Source organism: Staurois parvus, unplaced genomic scaffold, assembly GCF_062004578.1.
Source record: "Staurois parvus isolate SC_StPar_1 unplaced genomic scaffold, SC_StPar_1.0 ptg000694l, whole genome shotgun sequence".
Taxonomy (NCBI): domain Eukaryota; kingdom Metazoa; phylum Chordata; class Amphibia; order Anura; family Ranidae; genus Staurois; species Staurois parvus.
The window spans coordinates 1,833,464-1,858,349 of NW_028318490.1; the positions used below are offsets into that span (position 1 = coordinate 1,833,464).

General features: G+C 42.9%; 1 protein-coding gene across 1 annotated transcript in view; it reads right to left on the bottom strand.

Annotated features, from left to right (window-relative positions):
- Positions 1-17,593, bottom strand: part of LOC149446173 (phospholipase A and acyltransferase 2-like) — an 82,332-nt gene extending 64,739 nt beyond the window's left edge. The window contains exons 1-2 of the mRNA XM_089652788.1: positions 17,493-17,593; positions 15,026-15,070 (exon numbers count right to left, since the gene is read on the bottom strand). Of these exons, the coding sequence (XP_089508914.1) occupies positions 15,026-15,037 (12 nt within the window). The 5' untranslated portion in view covers positions 15,038-15,070; positions 17,493-17,593. The remainder of the gene's footprint in view (positions 1-15,025; positions 15,071-17,492) is intronic.
- Between the last annotated feature and the right edge of the window lie 7,293 nt (positions 17,594-24,886).

Sequence of the window (24,886 nt, forward strand, 5' to 3'; positions counted from 1 at the left end):
TATAGTTTGGTAGCCCAGTCCAGCCTAGTGTAGGTCTACAATCTTGTCCCTGACATCCTTGGACAGCTCTTTGGTCTTTGCCATGGTGGAGAGTTTGGAATCTGATTGTTTGATTGCTGGTGTGGACAGGTGTCTTTTATACAGGTAACAAAATGAGATTAGCAGCACTCCCTTTAAGAGACTGCTTGTAATCTCAGCTTGTTACCTGTATGAAAGACACCTGGTAGCCAGAAATCCTGCTTAAGGATAGGGGATCAAATACTTATTTCCCTCATGAACATGCAAATCAGTGCATAATTTGTTAGACATGCATTTCTTTTGAATTTTTTGTTGCTATTCTGTCTCTCGGTGTTACAATACACCTACCATTCGGTTTTTAGACTGATCATTTCTTTGTGAGTGGGCAAACATTAAAAATCAGCAGGGGGTCAAATTTTTATTTCCTTCACTGTATACTCTCCAAAAACAACAAATCATTCTGAAAATGAATCAATTTAACATAAGGATTATGATGAATCACTTAACTTAACTTACTTAACAAATGAAACAGAAATCTAACAAATGTTTGCACATATCTAGCTATTCTTTCGAAGCAAAATCACGGCTGCAAGAAAGTGTTTAAATTGCGTTCATTAACTTGGTGGTGTCTGACTGCAGTTTATTGCAGAATGCTCACAGAGATGCAATATTTCATGTGTCAACAGGGTCAGCCAGCAAAAGTGGAACATTTCTAAATGAGAACAACTAATTCTTGTACAGCAGTCTCTCTCAACCAGGGTTCCACTTGTGGTGTCTATGGGTTCCTTGAGCAGGTCCTAGCTACACTGACTGCCAATGCCAAAGAAACAATTTTCCACTAACCATCAATGTAGAGGGGTCAGGGTTAAGTGATCCAACCTGGGTGCTGCAAGGAAATATTTTTTTTAACCTCTTGGCATCGGCGCCTCCTGGCCCTTTAAGAGTTTCAGAAGCCGGGAGGCAGGGCGGGGTTTTAGGGTCATGTGACCACCGTGAGTTGCCGTCACATTATTGGAAAAGGTCCTGATCAAAAGGAGAGATCGGGACCTTTCCGGGAGTCGCGGACAAATGTGCTGGGAGTGTGCAGGGCGCGCGCTCTCAGCACATATGTATTTTCTAATTGCACGCAAAGGCCTGCATCAAGGCCTCGACACCGAGAGGCATATTTTCATGCGATAAATGTCAAGGGGTTAACTGGCATCTATTTTGTATAATGCCTTCATTTTTAGATGTGTAAATAGTTAGTTTCGATTTTGAGTTTTGCTTGTAACCTCTCTCGTTTCCTGAGTTTAGTTTCTTTTTTTTGTAAACGGATTCACCTTATATGGTATTCATCAGCCATTTGTAGTTTCTATCTACTTTGATAAGAATATAATATTTAATTGGTCATTCTGGCCTAACAACGCCTATAGAGTTCTTGTATAATACTGCTCATCCGCATTAAACTTTCAGAGATTTCGCTTTCACACTTCGGTGTCTGGAGCTTTATTTCTCCCGGGCCTGGTGTTGAAAAATAATCGAGGACAAGTTGGGCTACAGACAGGAATTGATCCTATCAGGTGCCGAATACACCGGGTACACCAAATCATTTATTATGTTATTTAAACCTTCCTACAATTTTCTGTTCATGCTAGAACAGTAAATGTATTTTTACAGGGGTTCCCTAAGGCTTAACTCTTTTTAAGGGCTCTGAGGCAAAAAAGGTTACACAATCATAAGGGAATGAAGTGTTTAAGAGTACGGAAGTAATTGATGATTTGATTCAGTTACAACTGTTTTCTTGTCACAAATATTATTATTGTATTATTATACATTATTTATATAGCGCCAAAAGGTTTGCTCAGCGCTGTACATTATAGTGGGGAACAGTACATGAGACAATACAGTAACAAGACAAAACACGAGGGGTTCGAGGGCCCTACTCTTTCGAGCTTACAATCTAGGAGGGAGGGGATAGTGGTACAGGAGGAAGTGGCTGTGGGGGATGGAGTAGTAGAAGGAGTGTAGGGTGTAGATCGGCAATTAGGTGAGGGTGGGGTAGGCTTCCCTGAAGAGATGGGTTTTCAGGGTGAGCCTAAAGGTGAGGAGGGAAGGTGACAGTCTGATGGATTGGGGTAGTGAGTTCCAGAGGATGGGGGAAGTCCTGGAGAAGTCTTGCAGTCGGGAGTGGGAGGTGGAGACCAGGGAGCTAGAAAGTAGGAGGTCTTGTGAGGAGCGAAGATTACGGGTAGGGTGGTATTTGAGTATCAGGTCAGTGAGGTAGTTTGGGGCAGCGTTATGAATGGCTTTGTATGTCAGTGTTAGTAGTTTGAATTCAATGCGTTGGGCAATCAGAAGCCAGTGGAGGGAATAACAGGGGGGTGGCAGAAGCGGTAGGGTTGGTGAGGTGGATGAGTCTGGCCGCTGAGTTCAGGATGCACTGAAGCGGGGATAGTCTGTGATGAGGTAGGCTGGTGAGTGAAGGAATTAGTCTTTTTAGCCTAAAAGCACCGCCATTTTGTGCTAAGAATTAGTAAAGGCCATCTTGTTTAATGATAGCTTAAGCTAAGTATTATTTCATATTTGTTAAAACTTGTATATTCTCTGTTTTTCAAAGAACTTAAAAACTAACTTCCTCTTTCTGTTGTATGTTACTTTTTACAAGAAACTTAGAGGTTCCTCTTTTTGTCTCATATTCTCAAGAAACCTAAAGAACTTTTTCTCTTAAACTCCAAGTTCTCTTTTTTCTTCTAATCAGATCAAACTGACAGTTAGTGGTTAAGCGATATATTAAAAATATACATATTTCTTTTTCTTATGAATTTAGAAATTTCCATAAGTGTTTAAGAGTTCAAATATGACGTATATCACAAATGATTGGCCATGACTGACGTATGTAACACTTGATTGGCTTATGCATATCTGATATTTGATTGGCTTCTATATTTTATGCATTGTTTGAAGTTTCTTATATAAGCTGAAACACGGAAGAATAAATTCAGTTCATTCTGAGATACCACCTTGTGTCTGCGTCTGTTTCCTGTGTCTCAGAGTGGACTCCAGGCCTGAGGACAATCACTGATCAAGCCTGGGACTGACGGGGGTCAGTGTCTTGAGAGGGATGAGAGTCAAATTCCTGTCAGCTGGGGGCTCGTCGTCCGGGATGAAATAATCACCCTTCGGTAAGTAAGATTTCTTGTCATTTTTTTGCCAAACAATCTGTCTTGCCGTAAGGCTGTGATAAAATTTCAGGCCCTTTGTTGCACTGGACCTCGCGTCATAAGACGCCAGTGGCCAGGCGCAGTGTGCTTTTTGGAAGCACCAGGTCTTTTGGGAAGACCAGAGCACTTTGTAGAAGTGCAAGTCTCTTAGAGAAGGGACTAAAAGAGTTTCTTTAAGAAGAAACCAGGGAAAGTCCGGGTTGATCAGTTTTGTCCTGCAATTCTTTGCTTTTCTTCCTATCGCATAGAAGTATAAGATAATTTGTTTGTGTGACACAAGTGACCAGAAGTCACTTAAGGTATTGTCAATTTCAGTGTAAGACACCCCACCCCTCCAGCTAAACCTTATTGGTTGATGACCTGGGGAAGGTGAAAGCATGGTGACACTGAGTTGGGTGCCTATGTAAATGTCTTGTTCAAATTGTGTTGTAGGCTTATTGTTAGAAAAGGTTGGAGATAGTCAAAGACAGGATATATTAGAAGTATTGTATATCCAGGTTATAATCTCCACTTTTGGTCAACCACTAGAGAGAGACCAAATAAATACCTTAAGTCCAGACATTTTTATAAAGTAAATTGTCATTTGGAAGTTGACCCCTGTCTCTTGGGACAGCCTATAGGACAGATTTGTAACACAGACCTTTGCAAGTGTAAAACATGGGGAGTAGTCAAAGTAAGGATAAACTCCCTCCCCCAAATGTTGGTGAAACATGTAAAGATTACGTAGCTCGTATCTGTGGGACAGATTACTATCTAATTAACCCCTGGGTGGATAAAATAGCGGACTGGAGTGAATTAATGGGTAGTGTTGACCCGTTCCCCCGTGATGGGAGTAATAATACTTTTCATATGGACATGGTTAAAGGTCTCTGTTTAGGAGATAAACAGGCTTTTCCATGGTATGAGGGAGATCCTGAGTGGGACCAGAAATACATGACCAAAGGTGGACAAAATTGGATAGAATTTGCTCCTCTTTGTTTCATAGACAAACTGGGAAACAAAATAAAGCCAAAGTTCGAAATATAAATGCAACAAAAATACATGCATTGGAGTCAGAAATAGACAGACCCACACACCCTCTCATGCCATCTCCTCCCCCATATGTCCCACAGCCCACAAAACTTTATCCATCTCTTACTGAAGAGGATATTTTTTAGCCGGACATTATGCAGTCCAGAATCCCACTGCACCTCCAGCACCTCCAGCACCAACACTTTCACAGACCTACCAGATACCTAGTGCAGTTCACATTTCTGCCACACAGCCTAGTACAGTTCAAACTCCCGCAGACTCCCAGAGTGTGGTTCAAATTTCTACCACACAGGGAGCGACAGGGGGAATAGCTGTTTCTTCAACTACTGAAGCAGATGACTCACTTGTTGAAAAATCCGCTAGTTCAGGCTCTCTGCTGTTTAGAATGGGTAGGTATAACTGACATCCTAAGTCCATCACACACACGTAATAATGCCCAATATGGTATTGATTCCAATACACAACAAATGCCCTTCATGACAATAGGAGACAATCTTTTGAAGAAACCCATTGAGATAGAAGACATAAATAGGATTGTCAAACACTGTCCAAAGCCTACTGTTTCTTCAATGGCTACTGTGAGCTATTTGAAGAAAGCATGTAGAGGTAGAAACTACACACAAGAGGATATGCATCTTATCCTCGATGGAATATTGGGACAAACTTCCCCTTGGAATTGGGGTAATGTTAGGACCATATCCATCTTAGAAGCAGGTGGCACTACTGCCACAAATTATCAATTAAACACAGAAGATGGTAGAAACAATATGTGGAGAGAGATCTCTGAGGAAATGGAAAGAGCTTTCCAATCTAGATCCTCCCTCCCTACCGCAGTAGCCTGCAAGCAAAAGTCAGGAGAAACTGTGTTAGATTTTTGGAAAAGGTTTAATGAGACATGGACACAAGAGGCAGGACTGACATTGCAAGACACCATGCATAGTCTACTGATTCAGACTTTCCTGTCCAATCTAAAACCCAGTGTCATGTTAACTGTAAAACAGATGATTTCTGAATGGCCCACTTGTACCAGAGAACAATTTCAATTGAAATTGACTGAGAAAGATGCTGCTGGATGTCTCGAGATACCCAAGGCGGTGGCCACTCATTTTCAGGAAGATCCCTTTCCCCGCAGAAACCCACAGTACAAGAGAAGGGGTGGTTTTAATAACCGAGGTAGAGGCCGGTTTAGGGGAAGAAGAGGGGATAATAGGGGACGGGACACGGGTTGTTTCAATTGTGGGGCTGAGGATCATTGGAGAAATCAATGTCCATATGAAACTCAGGACCACGCCCAGCATAGCCCCTCCCCAGGCCAACCACAAAGGGATCTCCCACAGCAGAATGTGAGGTTTCCTATCTCTTGGCAGACACCATCACAAAACAAATGAAGGTGCCCAGAAGGTGGTATCCCAGCATTCCCACTTGTCTCTCACTCTTATAAGGAACAACCGCTTGTATCCTTACATGTATACGGAAAATTAATCCCATTTTTGTTGGACTCCGGAGCCACGCGCTCGAGTCTGAGTGAGGATTATTATAAGGGAGAGATAATGAATGCTGAACCTTCCATGGGAATAAATGGGATACTTACCAAAACTTTTAAAACACCGCCTCTTCTAATTTTTGACCCCATACATGGGATCACTCTGCTAGATCACTCATTCAGAATCATACCCAATTGTCCAGTTAACTTGTTAGGGAGAGATCTCCTGGGAGAGTTGAACATCAACCTAAAATCCACAAGGAGAGCTGGTATTGTGGCCCACTCTGCCAAAATGCCAATTATCCCTGCCATGACAATGATTACTCAAGATGACCCCTCATTTCCTGCTGGAACAATCAATGATAAAGTTTGGGCAGAAAGTTCCTTGGATGTGGGATTCATTTCCTGCACTCCATATAAGGCCACACTGAAACCATGGGCTCAGCCTGTGTTTCACAAACAATACCCTTTGTCAAAAGAAAAGGAGGAAGGAATAGCGCCCATGGTGGAACACTTTCTCAAGGAAGAGTCCTTCAAGAGGTGATCTCACCATACAACAGCCCAATAAATCCAGTTAAGAAGCCGGACGGCTCTTACAGATTTGTGCAGGACCTGAGGGCCATAAATGATCTTGTGACTCCCATTGCCCCAATAGTGCCTGATGTACCAACACTCATTTCCTCCATCCCAGCTGATGCTGAATTTTTCACAGTGATTGATTTAACAAATGCATTTTTTTCAATCCCTGTTGCCAAGGAGACACGCCCAATCTTTGCTTTCCATTTTAGGAAAAAGACCCTTGCTTGGTGTAGGTTACCGCAAGGGTATGTAGATTCGCCTGTGGTCTACTCTGTTGTCCTCCAAGCCATCTTGAAGCCATGGACTCCTCGCCATGGTTCAGTTTTGGTTCAATACGCAGACGATCTGCTTCTTTGTAGTGTTAATCGGGCAGCTAGCCAGGTGGACAGTGTAGATCTCATGAACTGGTTATGTGAATGTGGTCATAAAGTGTCTAAGAAAAAGCTACAATGGTGTCAGAAAACTGTTGAATACCTTGGTTTTGTTCTCACAAAAGGTGAAAGGAAAGTCAGTCACAAAAGATCTGCGGCTCTTATGGGTCTGCCCCGCCCATTGACCAAGAAAGACATGCTCACCTTTCTTGGCATGATTGGTTACTGCCGCCAATGGATACCTGACTGTTCCTACTATGACAACATTTTGAGACAAGCCACAGGTTCAGAAATGTCAGATCTTGTGAAATGGTCAGATGAAATGTGCAATGCTTTTGTGTATCTGAAAAATGCTATGGTAATAGCCCCTGGTCTTGGTCTGCCCGCATATGATCAAATGTTTCATCTGTATGCTATGGAAAATTGTAAAACTATGGCAGGAGTCCTGGCTCAGGAGCATGGAGGTAAACTCCGCCCTGTTGCTTTTTTCTCAAAAATGGTTCCGGTACAGGTCCAAGGCATGCCTGTGTGTCTCAGGGCATTAGCATCATGCGCTATGGTGGTCCAAATGGCTACGTCACTCACTGTGGGACATGAGACCACCTTACATACCACCCACAATGTGTCTATTCTACTCAAGAATATACATACCCAACACATGTCAGCCCAAAGACTTAGTGGATATGAGGTTATACTGTTGTCAAACCCTAAGTTGAGAATAAAATATACCTCTCCCACTTCAGGTCCAGCTCCAATTTTAAATGCCTTATTAGGCTTAAAAGGAGAGCAGGATGAAATTGTTCCACAGCATGATTGCCTGGAATTGATTCATCAGGACACCTCCCCAAGGCAGGATATGTGTTCTGTGGCTCTTCCAGAGGCACAGAATGTTTTTGTAGATGGCTCTTGCTCAAGACCTACTGACACTGTTTACCATGCAGGATATGCGGTGGTGCAGTTGCCAGATAAAGTACTTGAAGCAAAACCCATCCCATATCAGTCAGCTCAGGCCGCTGAGCTGATTGCCCTCACAAGAGCATGTCAGCTTTTTGAGGGACAGGATGTAAATATTTACACAGATTCCAGATATGCGTTTGGCGTGTGCCACGATTTTGGAATAATTTGGGAAAAGAGAGGATTCATAGCAGCAGATGGAAAATCCATCTCACATTCATCTCTGGTGAAGGCTTTACTCAAAGCCATACAACTGCCAAGATCCCTTGCTATCCTACACTGTAAGGCACACACAAATGAACAAACTGATATTGCAAAGGGAAATGCTCTAGCTGACAAAATAGCAAAAGAAGCGGCCCTTACCCAGCCTGCCATGATCCAGATGCCAATGCTCACCCCTGAAATGCTACCTCCGAAGATATTAAGCAGTGGAATTCAGCTGGTGTGACCAAAGATCCACAAACTGGACTTTGTGTCACAGAGGGGAGACCATGTATTCCAAAGGCCAGTGCACCTCTGTTCATCTCACAGTATCATGGAGTAGGTCACAGGGGATGGCAGGTTACATGTGAACTGCTGGACAATGATTTTTTCATCCCTGGCCTCCCCTCTTTGGTAAAATCATATGTGTCTAGATGCATTACATGCATAAGGAATAACCCAAACAATCCTCACAAGGCAAGACATGAACACCTGACATACCCATCAACACCTTTTACACACCTACAGGTAGACTTTACACACATACCAAAGGTAGGGAAAAGACAGGAATATCTTTTGGTAATTGTGGACATGTTTAGCCGCTGGGTAGAGATTTTTGCAACCACAAAAGAAGATGCCCAAACGGTAGTGAAGATCCTCACACAGGAAATCATTCCTAGATGGGGATGTCCACTCCAGATTAATTCTGAGAACGGCCCAGCATTTGTGGCCAAAGTATGCCAGGATTTGGTGAAAACACTCAAAATTGAGTGGAAGTTTCACATTCCTTACCACCCCCAGAGCTCAGGCATAGTGGAAAGGATGAATAGGACCATCAAGGATAAAATTAGGAAAGCTACTGGAGGTACCTATGCAAATTGGAAGAAAGTACTGCCTGCAGTCTTGGCAGAGGTAAGAATGACTCCTTCTTAAAAGACAGGTTACTCCCCCTTTGAGGTTCTAATGGGTAGGCCCTTTCCCACTCCCTGGGCCAGACAGCCACTCATGGTAGAAAGAGGGGACTTAGAATTGATTCAGGAGGAATATGTGAGAAAACTAATTGAAACTTTGGACAAAGTTGAAAGAAATGTCGCTCGCACCTTTCCTCTTTCTTCACAGGAACCAACTCACTCTTTCCAAGTCGGGGACCGTGTGGTGATACAAGCCCTCCATAGGAATCGGAAGCAAGAGTATCCCTTTGGGCCCCCCACTTCTGTGATCGCTGTCACTAGGACCGCTGTTCTGACTGAGGATTCCAAGGCCTGGATCCATGCCAGTCGTGTAAAAAGGGTGAACCAAGCCCCTAAGAAGCAAGACAAAGGCAAAGACACAGATACAGAAGAAGAAAAAGGAAGTGAAGCCGGTGTAAAAGTCTTTGAAGAAGATGACCTTTCGTATGCTCTCACAGTACTCTGGGCAGACATTTTGCTTCCTTGTACTAGCAACCCTGATTGCGTTCCTCCCAGTATGGACAATAACTAACTGTATTTATCACCCAGATGATTTTGGAGTGATTAAGAGTATATGTAATACCTCCATCCAAGCTAGTGACAAAGATAATGCAGAACCAGTACACACACAAAACTATAGTACACAACATCCTAGTGTCAGAAAGAAACAAGGTCTAACCCGCACTAAGAGAAGGTTGAGAAGAATGTCCTTTGTACCAGATAAGGGATGGGGGGTACAGGAAACACCAGTCCTGACTACTGAGGATTTAAATCAGACCATAATGTTTACTCTGACTAAGAACCAGGTGTTTGACCCGACTAAAGTTACTTATGATCTTGGACCTCATAATGTATATATGTGTGGGAAGGATAAGTCATGTGGTGACTGGGAAAATGTATGGTGGACAACAGACCCCCATAAATGGGAGACCAAATCAGCTAGAATTTCCCCAGATGACGTAGGCACCTATCAAAGAATCTCTATAGCAAAAGGCGAAGGGAATATTATCTTCACAATAAGAAACCCAGAGGTCAGAGATAGTGGGGAATATAGGTTGGGAATAACTGTGTCAGGAACAGATCCCTGGGCCAAAGTCATATTACAGGTAAAGCCCTCTCCAAGAATCCCTGTCAGTACCATAGACAATTCATTCCCCAAAGTTAGGGATCGACTGGATAACGAGGTGACAGGAGTAGTGATGCAATCAGAAGACAGATTAAGCATTGAAACTGGTTACTCTGACAAAAATGAATGGATAGAATGGGTGAGATGGACAACTAAGAACAAGGGCCAGGGAGACTGTATTTCATGTGCCAACCCCCACCCCTTACTTGCCACAGTTCCTTTTTTAGAAGAAGAAACTAATATGTCCTGCCTAATTAGAATGTATAAAGATAACATCACTGAGGAGGAATGTTCCGATTTTGTTAAGAAGTTCCCTGTAACCGGACTAAGAAACTTACCTTTAGCCTCTAAACCGGTACCAGGAAATTTCACCTGTTTTGAACATGATGATACTAAAGGTAAAGATTTAGGTACATTCCCACCTAATTACTGTGTTAAGACCATCCGCACCTCTGCAGAAGGCTACCGGGAGGAATGGTTTCAGGACCACCGGCAGCAACTGTCAGATGTGTGGTGGCTGTATGGAGATATGAGACTCAGAGCCAGATTCCCCAACAGATGGAAGGGAAGCTGTGCTCTGACCCATCTTCTCATGCCTTTCTTTATGGTCAAAGTGGAAGATGGGATAAGAAGCTTGCCCATCTTGGAAAAATCCGGATCAAGAAGGCATAAGAGAAGTGCACCCCGTGGTTCATTTGATAATAGAGTTTATATAGATGCTATAGGCGTACCAAGAGGAGTCCCTGACGAATTTAAAGCTCAGGATCAGATTGCTGCAGGGTTTGCTTCTATCGCTTCTATCTACAGCCTAACAAAAATGTGGATTGGATTAATTACATTTACTATAATCAACAAAGGTTTGTTAACTATATTAGGGATGCTCTGAAAGGTGTTTCTGCCCAACTTGATGCAACATCCCTTACTGCTTGGCAAAACCGTATTGCTCTTGATATGTTATTAGCTGAGAAAGGAGGAGTATGTAAAATGTTTGGTTCCTACTGTTGTACTTTTATCCCCAATAACACCGCTCCTGATGGAAGCATTACTAGAGCCCTTCAAGGCCTCCAAATGTTATCTGAAGAATTGGCTGAAAACTCAGGAGTAGAAAATCCACTAGCCAGCCTATTTGAAACCTGGTTTGGTAAATGGGGAACCCTGATGAAAACTATGTTAGTTTCTATAGTAATGGCTGCTGCAGTATTAACTCTGTGTGGTTGCTGTTGTATTCCCTGTATCCGAGGTTTATTGCAGAAGCTTATTGATGCCACCATTACTAAAACTATGTGGAATCAGTGTCTTGACAAAAGACGTACTAAGGGCCTCAGGTACAAACCTGTAATTAAGGTGTAAGGTCACGTGCGTGACCTAAGAGGGGATTTGAAGGAATTAGTCTTTTTAGCCTAAAAGCACCGCCATTTTGTGCTAAGAATTAGTAAAGGCCATCTTGTTTAATGATAGCTTAAGCTAAGTATTATTTCATATTTGTTAAAACTTGTATATTCTCTGTTTTTCAAAGAACTTAAAAACTAACTTCCTCTTTCTGTTGTATGTTACTTTTTACAAGAAACTTAGAGGTTCCTCTTTTTGTCTCATATTCTCAAGAAACCTAAAGAACTTCCTCTTTCTCTTAAACTCCAAGTTCTCTTTTTTCTTCTAATCAGATCAAACTGACAGTTAGTGGTTAAGCGATATATTAAAAATATACATATTTCTTTTTCTTAAGAATTTAGAAATTTCCATAAGTGTTTAAGAGTTCAAATATGACGTATATCACAAATGATTGGCCATGACTGACGTATGTAACACTTGATTGGCTTATGCATATCTGATATTTGATTGGCTTCTATATTTTATGCATTGTTTGAAGTTTCTTATATAAGCTGAAACACGGAAGAATAAATTCAGTTCATTCTGAGATACCACCTTGTGTCTGCGTCTGTTTCCTGTGTCTCAGAGTGGACTCCAGGCCTGAGGACAATCACTGATCAAGCCTGGGACTGACGGGGGTCAGTGTCTTGAGAGGGATGAGAGTCAAATTCCTTTCAGTGAGGAGGGAATTGCAGTAGTCGAGTAGTGAGATAATAAGGGAGTGAACGAGTTGTTTAGTAGTGCCCGGGGTAAGGAACGCACGTATTTTCGAGATGTTGCGGAGATGGAGCCTGCATGAGTTTGCCAACGATTGGACATGGGGTTGGAAAGACAGGTTAGAGTCAAGAGTGACACCTAGGATTCTGGCTTGCGGGGTGGGACTGATGGTGGCGTTGTTGGTCGTGATGGAGAGGGTGGGGGGCATGGGCTGGGGGGAAAATTAGGAGCTCGGTTTTTGGAAGGTTCAATTTGAAGAAATGGAGCGACATCCAGTCTGATATGTCGTTCAGTAGCTGGGTGATACGGGCGGAGACTGAGGGGGTGAGGTGAGGGGTGGAGAGGTAAATTTGCGTGTCATCAGCGTAGAGGTGGTAGTTGAAGCCGTGGGAGTGTATCAGTTTGCCGAGGGAGGAGGTGTAGATGGAGAAGAGAAGGGGCCCGAGGACAGAGCCTTGCGGGACCCCAACAGAGAGGGGGAAAGAGGGGGAGGTGGTGGCGTTATAGGTAACGCTGAAAGAGTGTTGGGATAGATAGGAGGAGAGCCAGGAGAGAGCAGAGTCTCTGATGCCGAGGGAGTGTAGTTTATTAAGGAGGAGGGGGTGGTCAACTGTGTTGAAGACCGCGGAAAGGTTGAGGAGTAAGAGGACTGAGTAGTGGCCATTAGCTTTGGCGGTTAGCAGGTCATTAGTGATTTTGAATAAGGCGGTTTCGGTGGAGTGTAGGGGACGGAAGCCAGACTGTAGTGGATCGAGGAGGTTGTTGTCAGTGAGGTGGGCGCTTCGGCGATTGTAGAGCAAGCGCTCAAGGAGCTTGAAAGTAAATGGCAGCAGGGAGATGGGTCTAAGGTTGTTCAGGTTGGTGGGGTCCAGGGAGGGTTTTTGAGTATGGGAGTGATGTGCACGTGCTTTAGGGGGGAGGGGAATGCGCCAGTGCAGAGGGAGAGATTGAAGATGTGGGTGAGGGAGCGTAGGATGGAGAAGAAGGGTGACCGGAGGAGTTCTGTGGGGACAGGGTCAAGGGGGCAAGTGGTGAGGCGGGCTTCTGAGAAGACATTAGTGACCTCCTCAGTGGTAGCAGTGCTGAAGGAGCGGAGTGTTGGGCAGGATAAGGTGTGCGGGATGTTAGGTGTGGTGGGGGGCAGGGCGGGTGCGAGGTCAGAGGAGGGGAGAGTTGATGGGGTTATAGTGGGAGGGAGGCTAGGTGGGGAGGTAGGTTGAGCATTGGCGATGTCCTTACGGATTGCGTCAATCTTGTTTTGGAAGTGATTGGCAATCTCGTGGGCGATGAGTGAGGTACTGGGTGGGGGTGGGGGGGGAGAGTAGGGAGTTGAAAGTGGAGAAGAGCCAGCGAGGACAGGTGGAGAGGGTGTTGATGAGGGTAACAAAGTAGGCTTGTTTGGCGGCGTGGAGGGAGAAGGTGTAGGTGAGGAAGGCGGATTTGTAGAGGGAGAAAGCTCAAGGGGATCTGGTTTTACACCATAATCTCTCCAGTGCACGATTGAGTCCTTTAAAATCTTTAGTGTGGTCGTTCTGCCAGGGTTGAAGCGGTCGGGGTCTAATGCTACGTGTGGTCAGGGGTCCTAAGTAGTCTGATAGTGAGTTGTTGTACGCAGTAGTGGCCAGGTCAGGGCATGACAGTGGGAGGATACTGTCGTACAGACGGACAGCTGCAGAGTGGAGAGGGGCAGGGTTCAGGTTGCGGAGGTTACGGCTGGTGATGGTTTGAGGTTCGGGGGGGGTGTGTTAGAGGACGGGGAGATGGAGCACGTACTGAGGTTGTGGTCAGAGAGAGGGAAAGGGGTGTTAGTGAGGTTGTGGAGGGTGCAGAGATGGGAGAAAACGAGGTCCAGGGTGTTCCCGTCGGTGTGGGTGGAGGACTGTGTGCACTGTGTGAGTGAAAAAGAAGAGGTTAAGTGGAGGAGTTGGGATGTAGCCGGGTTGTTGACATTGATAGGGATATTGAAGTCTCCAAGGATGCTGGTGGGTAGCTCAGAGGAGAGGAAGAAGGGTAGCCAGGCGGAAAAGTCATCAAGGAAGCGGGATACGGGTCCAGGAGGCTAATAGATTACTGCAATCCTCAGAGGGGTGGGGGAGAAGAGTCAGATGGAGTGGGCCTCGAAGGAGAAGAAGGATAGGGGGGGGGTTTGGGAGGACCTGGAAGGTGCTCAGCGGTGACAAGAGCATGCCAACCTCACCTCTACAGCCGCTCGGTCTGGGTGAATGGGACCAGACAAGACCCCCATAGGAGAGTGCTGCAGGGGAGGTGAAGTCAGTGGCTTGGATCCAGGTTTTGCTGATGGAGTGGGAGATAAAGAGGTCATGGATGGCGGTGAGCTTGTTGCACACCGATCGGGCGTTCAGGAGTGCAACCAAGAGTGGAGGGGTGGATGCGGGGAGGAGGGGGACAGGTAAAAGGTTGAGGGGGTTGCGGCGGTTTGTGGGAGTAGGAGGGTGCCTAGTGGGTGAGTGAGGTGGTGAGGGGCCAGGGTTTGGGGAGATATCCCCGGCGGTAAGGAGGAGAAGGAGGGTGAGAAAGGTGGCATGGGAGCGGGATGTGCAAGAGTGTCAGGGTCTGTTAGTGGTGGCGTGTGGGTCGGTGGGAGAGTGGAGTATCAGGAGAAGGTGGTGAGAGCCGTAGTGGGGAGATGAAAGTAGTGAGGGTCCGATGTATAGTTGTTTTGGGGAAGGAGGAGTACAGGTGGCATATTAGGAGGGTGGGCGGAGTGCTGGTCAATTGAGGGAGGTGAAAGGTTTCACATCAGGCCGTGTAGATGCGGAGAGTCTGTCGCGCAGTGGCGGAGGAGTTCATCTGTGGGAGGGGAGGGAGAGTGGTGGGCAGCTGGATCTGCTACTGGCTAGTCACGGTAGTCTGTGGGTGCTGTAGGCTGGCGTCTGGAGGTGCTGCGGGGCGCGGCGTCTGGAGGCGCTGAGGGCCGCGACGTCTGGAGGTGCTGTAGGGCCCGGTGTTTGGAGGTGCAAATATGCTGAGAATAACAGAAAATATCAGGGGAAACTGATACTTACTATCAAAGGCATGTCTCGTAACTTCCAGTAGCTTTTTGTTCACTTCTGCCAAAAGAAGGTCAGAGAATGTATAATTGTAACAATTAACGTCTATAAAAATGTTCATACCTCAATAATAAGTTATGCATTTGCTCTATTTTCTCATGACAGCTTTTTTTTTTTTTTAATACAGCCCTCGCAGTTGAAGTGGTATTAAACCCAAAAGCAAACATTTATTATATTGCAGCTTAGCAGTTCTTAGATGTGATGGCTGCATTACATTTCCTTTTTTAGGCTTTCTTTCTCTGATTTTAACCTATTGATCTGGCCAGTAAGTCTGTTGTTTTTCAATAGCTCATGCTCTCCAGCAGAATGTATCAGTTACAGGAATAAGACATGTCACTTACCACTGAAATAGCGCTTACAATGATCAGCTTTTATCTATTCATGTAAAATCTTTATCCCAAAAGGGAAAAAACAGTTTGATGTAACATTATAAAGTGTTAGCTGGAGTTTGGCTTCATTTTGTTAGTGCATCTAAATCTGCTAGTACAGCTAACTCTTCCCTCTCCCTTGACTGATAATGCTGCTGTCCATATGTGCCCCCTGTGCTCCTTCATCCAGAGGGGGGCACTCAGTGGTGTCCCTAGGCACGTGCAGGGGGGTGCACGCCGCAATGGGTGTGGCCGGGTAGCACATAGAGGAACTGAGAAATGCACGACCCAGTTCCTCTATGTGCTGCCCGACTGCCCCTCCTATTCAGGTGGTCCCGGCCCACTGGGCAAATGTCCAGTGTGAGCTATGGTCAGTCCGGGCCTGGAATGTACAATATATATATAAAACATTGTGCAAATTGATGCTGCTATATAAGTACGTGTAATGATAATAAAAATGCATTAAAAAAGAGAAATGGTTGACAGTGTGATACATTGTAACAATGCATTGCACTGCTCCAAGGTAACAGACACCAAGCTGAATGGTTTTAGCATTAACAATAGTCCAGAAGAAAACAGAAAGAAAACCTGTTAACCAGCTATTACATCAACAGGATGGGTGGGGAGGCTGTTATTTATTTAACTTGGTATGCTGCAGGACCTGACCAATAATAGCCTACGTATTAACTAAAACTAATGTAATTATATCTACCCCAAAGCATATTTAACAATCAGGCCCTGCATTGGTCAATAAAGAAAGAAAGAAAAGAGAGAAACAGGAGACAGAGAGAGAGAAGTATAGAAAGAAAGAAGGAAGAAGGGAAAGAAGGAAGGAGGGAAAGAAGGAAGGAGGGAAAGAAGGAAGGAGGGAAAGAAGGAAAGAGGGAAAGAAAGAGGGAAAGAAAGAAAGGAGCCCACAGTATGCAGGAGATGGATAGGAGGGGCGGCCAGATGGCACATAGAGGAACTGAGAAATACACGGCCCAGTTCCTCTATGTGCTGCCCGGCCACCCCTCATATTCAGGCGGTCCCACATTTAATAATCACGCCCTGCATTGGTCAATAAACTAACTGTACAAAAGTTTAATTCTAATAAAACCTTCAGTAACATTTAATAGCTTACTGAATGATCCACCTAATATGGCTTGGGAGGTTACCATTTACTATCATTGTATTGCCTCTTACCAGACACATATCAGAATTGATGTAAAACAATAATTCATGTCCAAGTTTCGCCGATAATATAAGCAGGGTACAGAAACAATGACATATTCACATAAGGCTCAGTCTTGGCTATTAATATTACAATTTGGGATATTACAATAAAACTACAAATTCAATGCCATGAAAAGATTATAACCAGCACAAGGGAAAGCCAAGAGTATCAATTATCTACAGGCGCCCCATTCAAGTGAACGGGGCTGTGCCCCAATCACCCTGTGACTGTGTGCAGTGCACGCGGTTGAAGCACAGTGTCTGTTGCACAGTAGTGCACAGTGCAGGCTTTTAGGAGTCAAAACAGGTGGTGAGGAGGTAAATGCTTCCCAGATACCTTTTAAACACCCTCTGAAAAGTAATCCACAGTGGATCACACTTCAGAGGACAACAATAGTGTAAACGAGCCCTTACTTTTGTGTTAGTTTGTATTTTCATGGTATTTTTCAAACCATTTTAGATGAGTCTGCACCTGTTTCCTGATCCTTCCCACATAAAAAAAAATATATTCCACCTGTGACTCCTAGTAGAAAAAGAATCTCAGGCTTTCTGGTGAGTCCAAAGATTTGTATCTAAACTACTCCAAAAGGTAGATCCAGAAGAAACAGCTTTAACCCTTAACATTTACAGTATGTTCTCTGTCACCACTCAAAATTAAAATAATAAGTGATAGCAAAAGCCATAACACCTATATACAGTATACCTATTTATTTTCTGTTCTTTCCAGGTCAGTGAAATCAGAAGTATTCTCATTTATCACTTTGCATATGCTAAACCAAAACCAACACGGTTAAATGTTAATAAATTCATGCAAAAGATGCAGATGTTGGGCATCTTACCTCCTTAGCGGCTTAGTATCTTGTAATGTGCAGGTTATACGTGTCAGTTGCATTAATATTTGCTTTTTGCTTTCATTTTCTATTCCTCCTCTATCATCTCCAGGAAGCCAAATACACACTTGTATTCGGACGTCAAATAGAGGCAATTTAAACATACACAGTGCCAAAACTCTGGATTCCCATAGGATTCTGGAGACGTCATCCACAAAGTAATACCATTGCTTGGGATAAGAAAAGAAACAGTTGAAAGCGGTATTAAACCCCAAAACAAATATTTAGTATATTGCAATTAACCAGTCTTAAAAAAATTTTTTAGGTATTATTTTCACCTGTTTATCTGTCCATTGACACATATCCTGCTTTAAGGTGGGAATACACGATTAGAAAATCAACCGATCGGTCATCCGACGACCGAGACGCGTTCGTTCATTGGTTGCTCTAAATCGTGGCCCACATTAACCAATCTAAAAAAATTGTTCGCCGGGCAATACGTAATGTTGGCATCTTCCATACAAGTGGAAGTGATGCAGTGTGCGTGTGACCTTGTAGCCACGCCCTTCCGGCCAGAACGAGCGATATACACAACAATTAACAGCAATGAGTATAATATAGTTTATTACATCCAGTCCTCATCATCTCTTCTCTGCTTTTAACTCTCTATTTTCTCCACCTCCACCCAGCACCTCACTCACTGCTCACGAGATTGGAAATCATTTCAAAAGCAAGATTGATGCAATTCGTAGGGGCATCGCCACTGTACAGACATTCATCCCACTTAGCATACCTTATACTAAACCTCCCCCAACACTTTCCTCTTTTGACCTTGCTACTCCTGAAGAGGTCACTAAGGTTTTCTCAGAATCCCGTTTCACTACCTGCCCCCTGGATCCTGTCCCCTCACAACTACTACGGTCACCCTCTTCTTCCATCCTATGCTCCCTCACTCACATCTTCAATCTCTCCCTCTCTAACGGTGCCTTCCCCTCCCCTCTAAAGCATGCACACATCTCTCCCATACTTAAAAAGCCCTCCCTGGACCCCACCAACCTGAACAACTTAAGACCCATCTCCCTGCTGCCACTTACTTCTAAACTCAGTACGGTTAGTCTACAATCGCCTGAGCTCCCACCTCACTGACAACAACCTTATTGACCCTTTACAGTCTGGCTTTCGCTCACTACACTCCACTGAAACTGCCCTACTAAAACTCACTAATGATCTACTAACTGCTAAAACCAATGGCCACTACTCCGTACTCTTACTACTCAACCTCTCTGCGGCTTTTGATACTATTGACCATTCCCTCCTCCTCAAAAAACTCCACTCTCTTGGCCTCCGAGACTCTGCTCTCTCCTGGTTCTCCTCCTACCTATCGCAGTGCTCCTTCAGTGTTACTTATAACTATTGCTCCTCCTCTTCACTCCCTCTTTCTCTAGGGGTCCCTCAAGGTTCCCTCCTTGGGCCCCTACTCTTCTCCATCTACACCTTCTCCCTTGGTCACTTGATAAACTCCCATGGCTTTAAGTACCATCTCTATGCTGATGACACATTAATCTATTTTTCTACCCCTCACCTCACCCCTTCAGTCTCCTCTCGTATTACTAACCTACTAAGCGACATATCGGCATGGATGTCACTCCACTTCCTCAAACTCAACCTTTCCAAAACTGAGCTCCTAGTATTCCCCCCTGCCCGTGCCCCCCTCCCCTGACTTCTCCATCAAGATCAATAACACAACCATCAGTCCCTCCCCTCATGCCAGGGTACTAAGTGTAATCCTAGACTCCCATCTGTCCTTTCAGCCCCAAATCCAATCACTGTCCAAATCTTGTAGACTTCACCTCCACAACATCTCCAAGATACGCCCGTTCCTAACCTCGGAAACCACTAAGAAACTTATTCACTCCCTTGTTATCTCTCGCCTTGACTATTGTAACTCCCTCCTCATTGGCCTACCTCATCGCAGGCTATTCCTTCTTCAGTCTTTCATGAATGCTGCTGCCAGACTCATCCAGCTTACTAACCGTTCTGTATCTGCCACCCCTCTCTGCCAATCCCTCCACTGGCTTTCCATTGCCCAACGGATAACATTCAAAACATTAACAATAACATATAAAGCCATTTATAACTCTGCCCCAAATTACATCACCAATCTTGTCTCCAAATATCACCCAAATCGTACTCTCCGGTCCTCACAAGACCTCCTGCTCTCTAGCTCCCTTGTCTCCTCCTCCCATGCTCGTCTCCAGGAATTCTCCAGAGGTTCCCCCATCCTCTGGAACTCTCTACCCCAATTTATCAGACTATCGCCTACTCTGCTCACTTTTAGGCGATCTCTGAAAACCTATCTCTTCAGGGAAGCCTATCCTGCCCTCAGCCAATAATGGAATCTTCTACTCTTTCTACCAGTCCATCCACCACAGTTATTACCTTTTGTACCACTAACCCCTCCCTCCTAGATTGTAAGCTCCAAGGATCAGGGCCCTCCTATCCCTCTTGTATTGAACTGTATTGTTGCTGTATTGTCTCCCGTTATATTGTAAAGTGCTGAGCAAACTGTTGGCGTTATATAAATCCTATATAATAATAATTACATTACCTATATACATAAATAGTGATACATAAAAATATAATATGCAGAATTCTGGTTTCATTATCTCATTAGGCCAATCTACTTTTAACATTTGGATTTTTCGTTCGTGTTTACGAAAATTCCTTGAACATAAACAACCGGGTCATCTTCTGTTTCCGCTCATGCGTGATAGCGCTTGATAGATTTTTATCGTACGACCATCATACCACCACATAGAAAATCGGTCGTTCATATGCAAAATTTTTCACTGCTGTTCAACCAGATTTTTTCTTTCACAATATTGTTATCGGTTGAAACATCCTGCTCATCAATGAAGAGAAAATCGTTCGATCAGAGGTTCTGCGAAATTGTTTGTACAATTTTCTTATCGTGTGCACGGGGCATTGCGAAGTCTGCTCATCAACTAAGGGAAAAGTTTTCAATTAGTGGTTCCGCAAAATTTTGTACAATTTTCTTATCGTGTGTACGGGGTATTGGGCAGTCTGCCCTCTGGATGGAGCAGCAATGGAGACATCTTTGAATGTCATGATTGTCTTTTTTGGAGAGATTAGTGTTAGACTAGCACAGTGGTGGTCAACTTAAAAATCATAGATGGTCTCAAGTGTTGTCCCTGACACTTCCAGAGGACCGAACAATAGCAGCACTTTTTTACATCTCGACGCCCCAAAACATTGGTCCCGCTGAATTTTTAGCACCATATTGCAATGCACACTAAAGAAGTTGGAGTACAATAACCCCCAGCATTGGCGTCAGTGACTGCAGTAACAACTCCCAGCATTAGTGCCAATGGATGCAATAATAACTCCCAGCATTGGTGTCAGTGAACACAATAATAACCCCCAGCACTGGTGTCAGTGGATGCAATAATAACCCCCAGCACTGGTGTCAGTGGACACAGTAATGACCCCCAGTACTGGTGTCAGTGGATGCAATAATAACCCCCAGCACTGGTGTCAGTGGACGCAATAATAACCCCCAGAACTGGTGTCAGTGAACGCAATAATAACCCCCAGCATTGGTGTCAGTGGACAAAGTAATGACACCCAGCTCTGGTGTTATTGGACGCAATAATAACCCCCAGCACTGGTGTCAGTGGAAACAATATTGACCCCCACAACTGGTGTCAATGAACGCAATAATAACCCTCAACATTGGTGTCAGTGGACGCAATAATAACCCCCAGAATTGAGATAACTCGACCCACAGTACAGTCTCTCTTTCAGCAACAGAACTGAAACACGCAGGGTGCTCCAGTGCTCGGCACCCTGCTGCTGCTCTGCTTTCTACATGGCTGCCTAGCAATCACGTGTTGCCACCAAGGGAATAGCAGATTTAGATGGCCTTCATGATGCTTTTTGTTCACTACAATGTTCTCTAACAGACCTCTGAGGGCTTCACAGAAAAGCTGTATTTATACTGAGATTAAATTACACACAGGTGGACTCTATTTGCTAATTAGGGGACTTCTGAAGGCAATTGGTTCCACGAGATTTTAGTTAGGGGTATCAGAGTAGAGGGGGCTTAATACAACTGTAAAAAAAGGAAAAGTGCCATCCAAGTTGATACGATTACCGTATCTAAATAGTATCTCCAACTCACTTCGAATAAAAGTGTGGGTTATAAACCTAAATATACTGGAACACGGAAAAAATGGCAGTGCAAAACCACTTGGAAAGTGGTTAATTGAAATCCTATGTGGAGTAATACATCACTACAAAAGTGGATGCGATATTGTATTTATTCGATCACATAGATTGTGAAAAAGGTTGACATTGACAGGGTGAACATGTTGCAATCATAATAAAATCAAAGAATTAAAATGTATTTAGAACATTTCCCTTTATTCCCCACTTCTACAATATCCCTAAAGTGTGAATCCCCCCTACATAAAGAGAGTGCAAATTAGTCTCAGTAGGTCCTCATCTTGGTTACATAGACTAATGAATTGATATGATTTAGTAATACTTAATTTATTAATATTTTCTGATTATTATTAGTTGTGATAATGTTTAATGCATCCCATTTATTATGATCTTATTAATTAATTTATTATTTTTAACACATTTTATCCAATTGTATATAGTTAAAATTATACATGAATTATGAAAATTGGATCTACAGTGCCTTGAAAAAGTATTCATACCCCTTGCAAATTTTCTACATTCTGTCATGTTGCAACCAAAAATGTAAATGTATTTTATTGGGATTTTATGTGATAGATCAACACAAAGTGGCACATAATTGTGAAGTGAAAGGGAAATGATAAATGGTTTTCAATTTTTTTTACAAATATCTGAAAAGTGTGGCATGCAGTTGTATTTAGCCAGAACACAGAAAAAAATGGCAGTTGACTAGTGCAAAACCGCCTGGAAAGTGGTTAATTGAAATCGGAGTAATATATCACTACAAAAGTGGATGCAATATTGTATTTATTCGATCACTATAGCAGTTCCTATAGAAACACAAGAGACTGATGTCCCATATCGCTGACTGTATGACACACAGTATATAGTATATACCTATAAAGTCCAAAAATTCCCCTCAAAATAGGGCTTAGGCAAACCTGTTATTGCATAGGGTATTGCTCCCGTTTATAAAAATTGTGGTCTAAAGTGACTCAGCTAAATACACTATTACTTGCCTCAAGACGAGGACCTACTGAGAATAATTTGCACTCTCTTTATGTATGGGGGAATCACACTTTAGGGATATGGTAGAAGTGGGGAATAAAGGGAAATGGTCTAAATAAAAAACGTAATTCCTGTTTGGTCAGTATTTTGCGATCAAGGACTTGGTCTGGCAGCGCCTTCAATGTCTGTCTATATATGATCTCCCTTAAATTTTCCATATGTTTGATGATCGCTTCTGCCAGAGAAGATTCCTTATCATTTACTACCAAACCTCCTGCGTTGTTGGTCTGTCTAATGATGATAAAAGCACTATTAACCCAGTATAGATTGCATCATAGTAATTTATTGATTACAATATAGGAAAACATGTAAAGAAGACAAAACCTCAGCGCCCAGGACTCACTTATTACACACACAATTCCCCGTGAGATGCTGCTGTACACAGGTACAAAAACCAAAAAAACTTATATCAATAAAAACCAGCGCAAACCGACATAATCAATTGCATTACTCAACTTATTAAACAAACTTAAAGACCGTGACACAAAACCACTTTTGTGCTAGTAAAAAATAAAATAAAAAATGAATTATATATAAATAAATATATAAATAAATATATAAATAAAAAACATTAAATTCATAAGTCCAGTGACAAAAAAAATCCCAAAAAATTAATTGACAGTCCCGTGACAAAATAAATCAAATTGTAATTAAATTATAATTTTCATTGGATTCTTCCGTGCCTTTGATCCCTTCACCATCCACCAGTGCAAAAACCAACATTAACCACACTCACCAGATATTAGTGAGTCACACGCCTTTCAGGAATATTAAGGGCTCCTGGACCCCCTTTACTTTTTGTGAGACCTCCAAATGCTGCTTCCTCTTATGTCTGGGTACCTCTTCTGCTTACTCCTCTCACCAAATCCCCCAAGGAAAATCAGGAAGAAGAAAAGACCATAGCGTGATACCGTAGTGGTTTCTCCTCAAAATAATCTCTCCAGACCACTCACATTCTTTTGCGGGATATAACCCGCATTTTATTTGAAACAACAATGATTTTCTTTCAAAATGATCCACTTATCAAGTACAGCGACTTTTCATAAGAGACCCCACAGCCTAGTATACAGCAGGATGGCAGACCTCAGATGCAGACTCATCCACTATGCTAAGATGGCCCCTTGGAACGCACCGCTCGGCGTGCGTTCCACTCACCGGAAATGACGTCAGACGACGGAACAGGCAACCGGAAGTGCGTCAACACGTTTCGCCCCACCCACAGGGCGTTATCAAGACGCTCATTTCCACTTCCAAGCCGCTTATAAAGCAATGGGAGATCCCTCCCACTAATTAATCTGGACACAAATCTGGACACAAGCATGTCCATCACCGCCATCCCTCTGTATACCCATGTGGGGTCCCTTTACAACAAAAACAAATACCATTAAATTAGATGCATTAAAATTAAAAAACATAATACCTACTTTTAACCTTAAGTCTTCTACCCCAAACATAAGGGTAAAGACAGAGAATTACAATACATTAAATAAAAATTTATATAAAAATAAAATAAAATAAAAATGAAATAAAAATAAAAATAAAAATAAATAAAATTAAAATAAAAATAAAAATAAATTAAATTAAATTAAAATAAAATTAAAAAAATAAAAATAAGAATAAAAATAAAAATAAAAATATAAAATAAATAAAAATAAAAATAAATAAAAATAAAAATAAATATCAAAATAAGATAAAAATGACATCTGAATATTATATATAATATAAAACTTCAAAAACACCTAATCATGAACACGCACTTCGGACATTAACTGGATATTACCAATTTGACAAAAAGCAATTTATATCAATATCTGCATTCAACCCATTAGGATACAATGTACCCATTTGATAAATCCACTTCGTTTCATTTTGAGACACATTTATTACCATATTTCCTCCTCTCCAAGGGGCTTCTACTCTATCTATCCCACAAAATTTCAACGATGCCGGATCTCTGTTATGATGCCTTCTAAAATGATATGATAAACTATGATGTTTGAATCCCTTCTTTATGTTTCTAATATGTTTCTATATAGCATCCCATAAGATCAATAAGTTTATATCATGTGACAGTACGCATGTTACCTATCTGCTGGAGTGCTCTTGTAAAC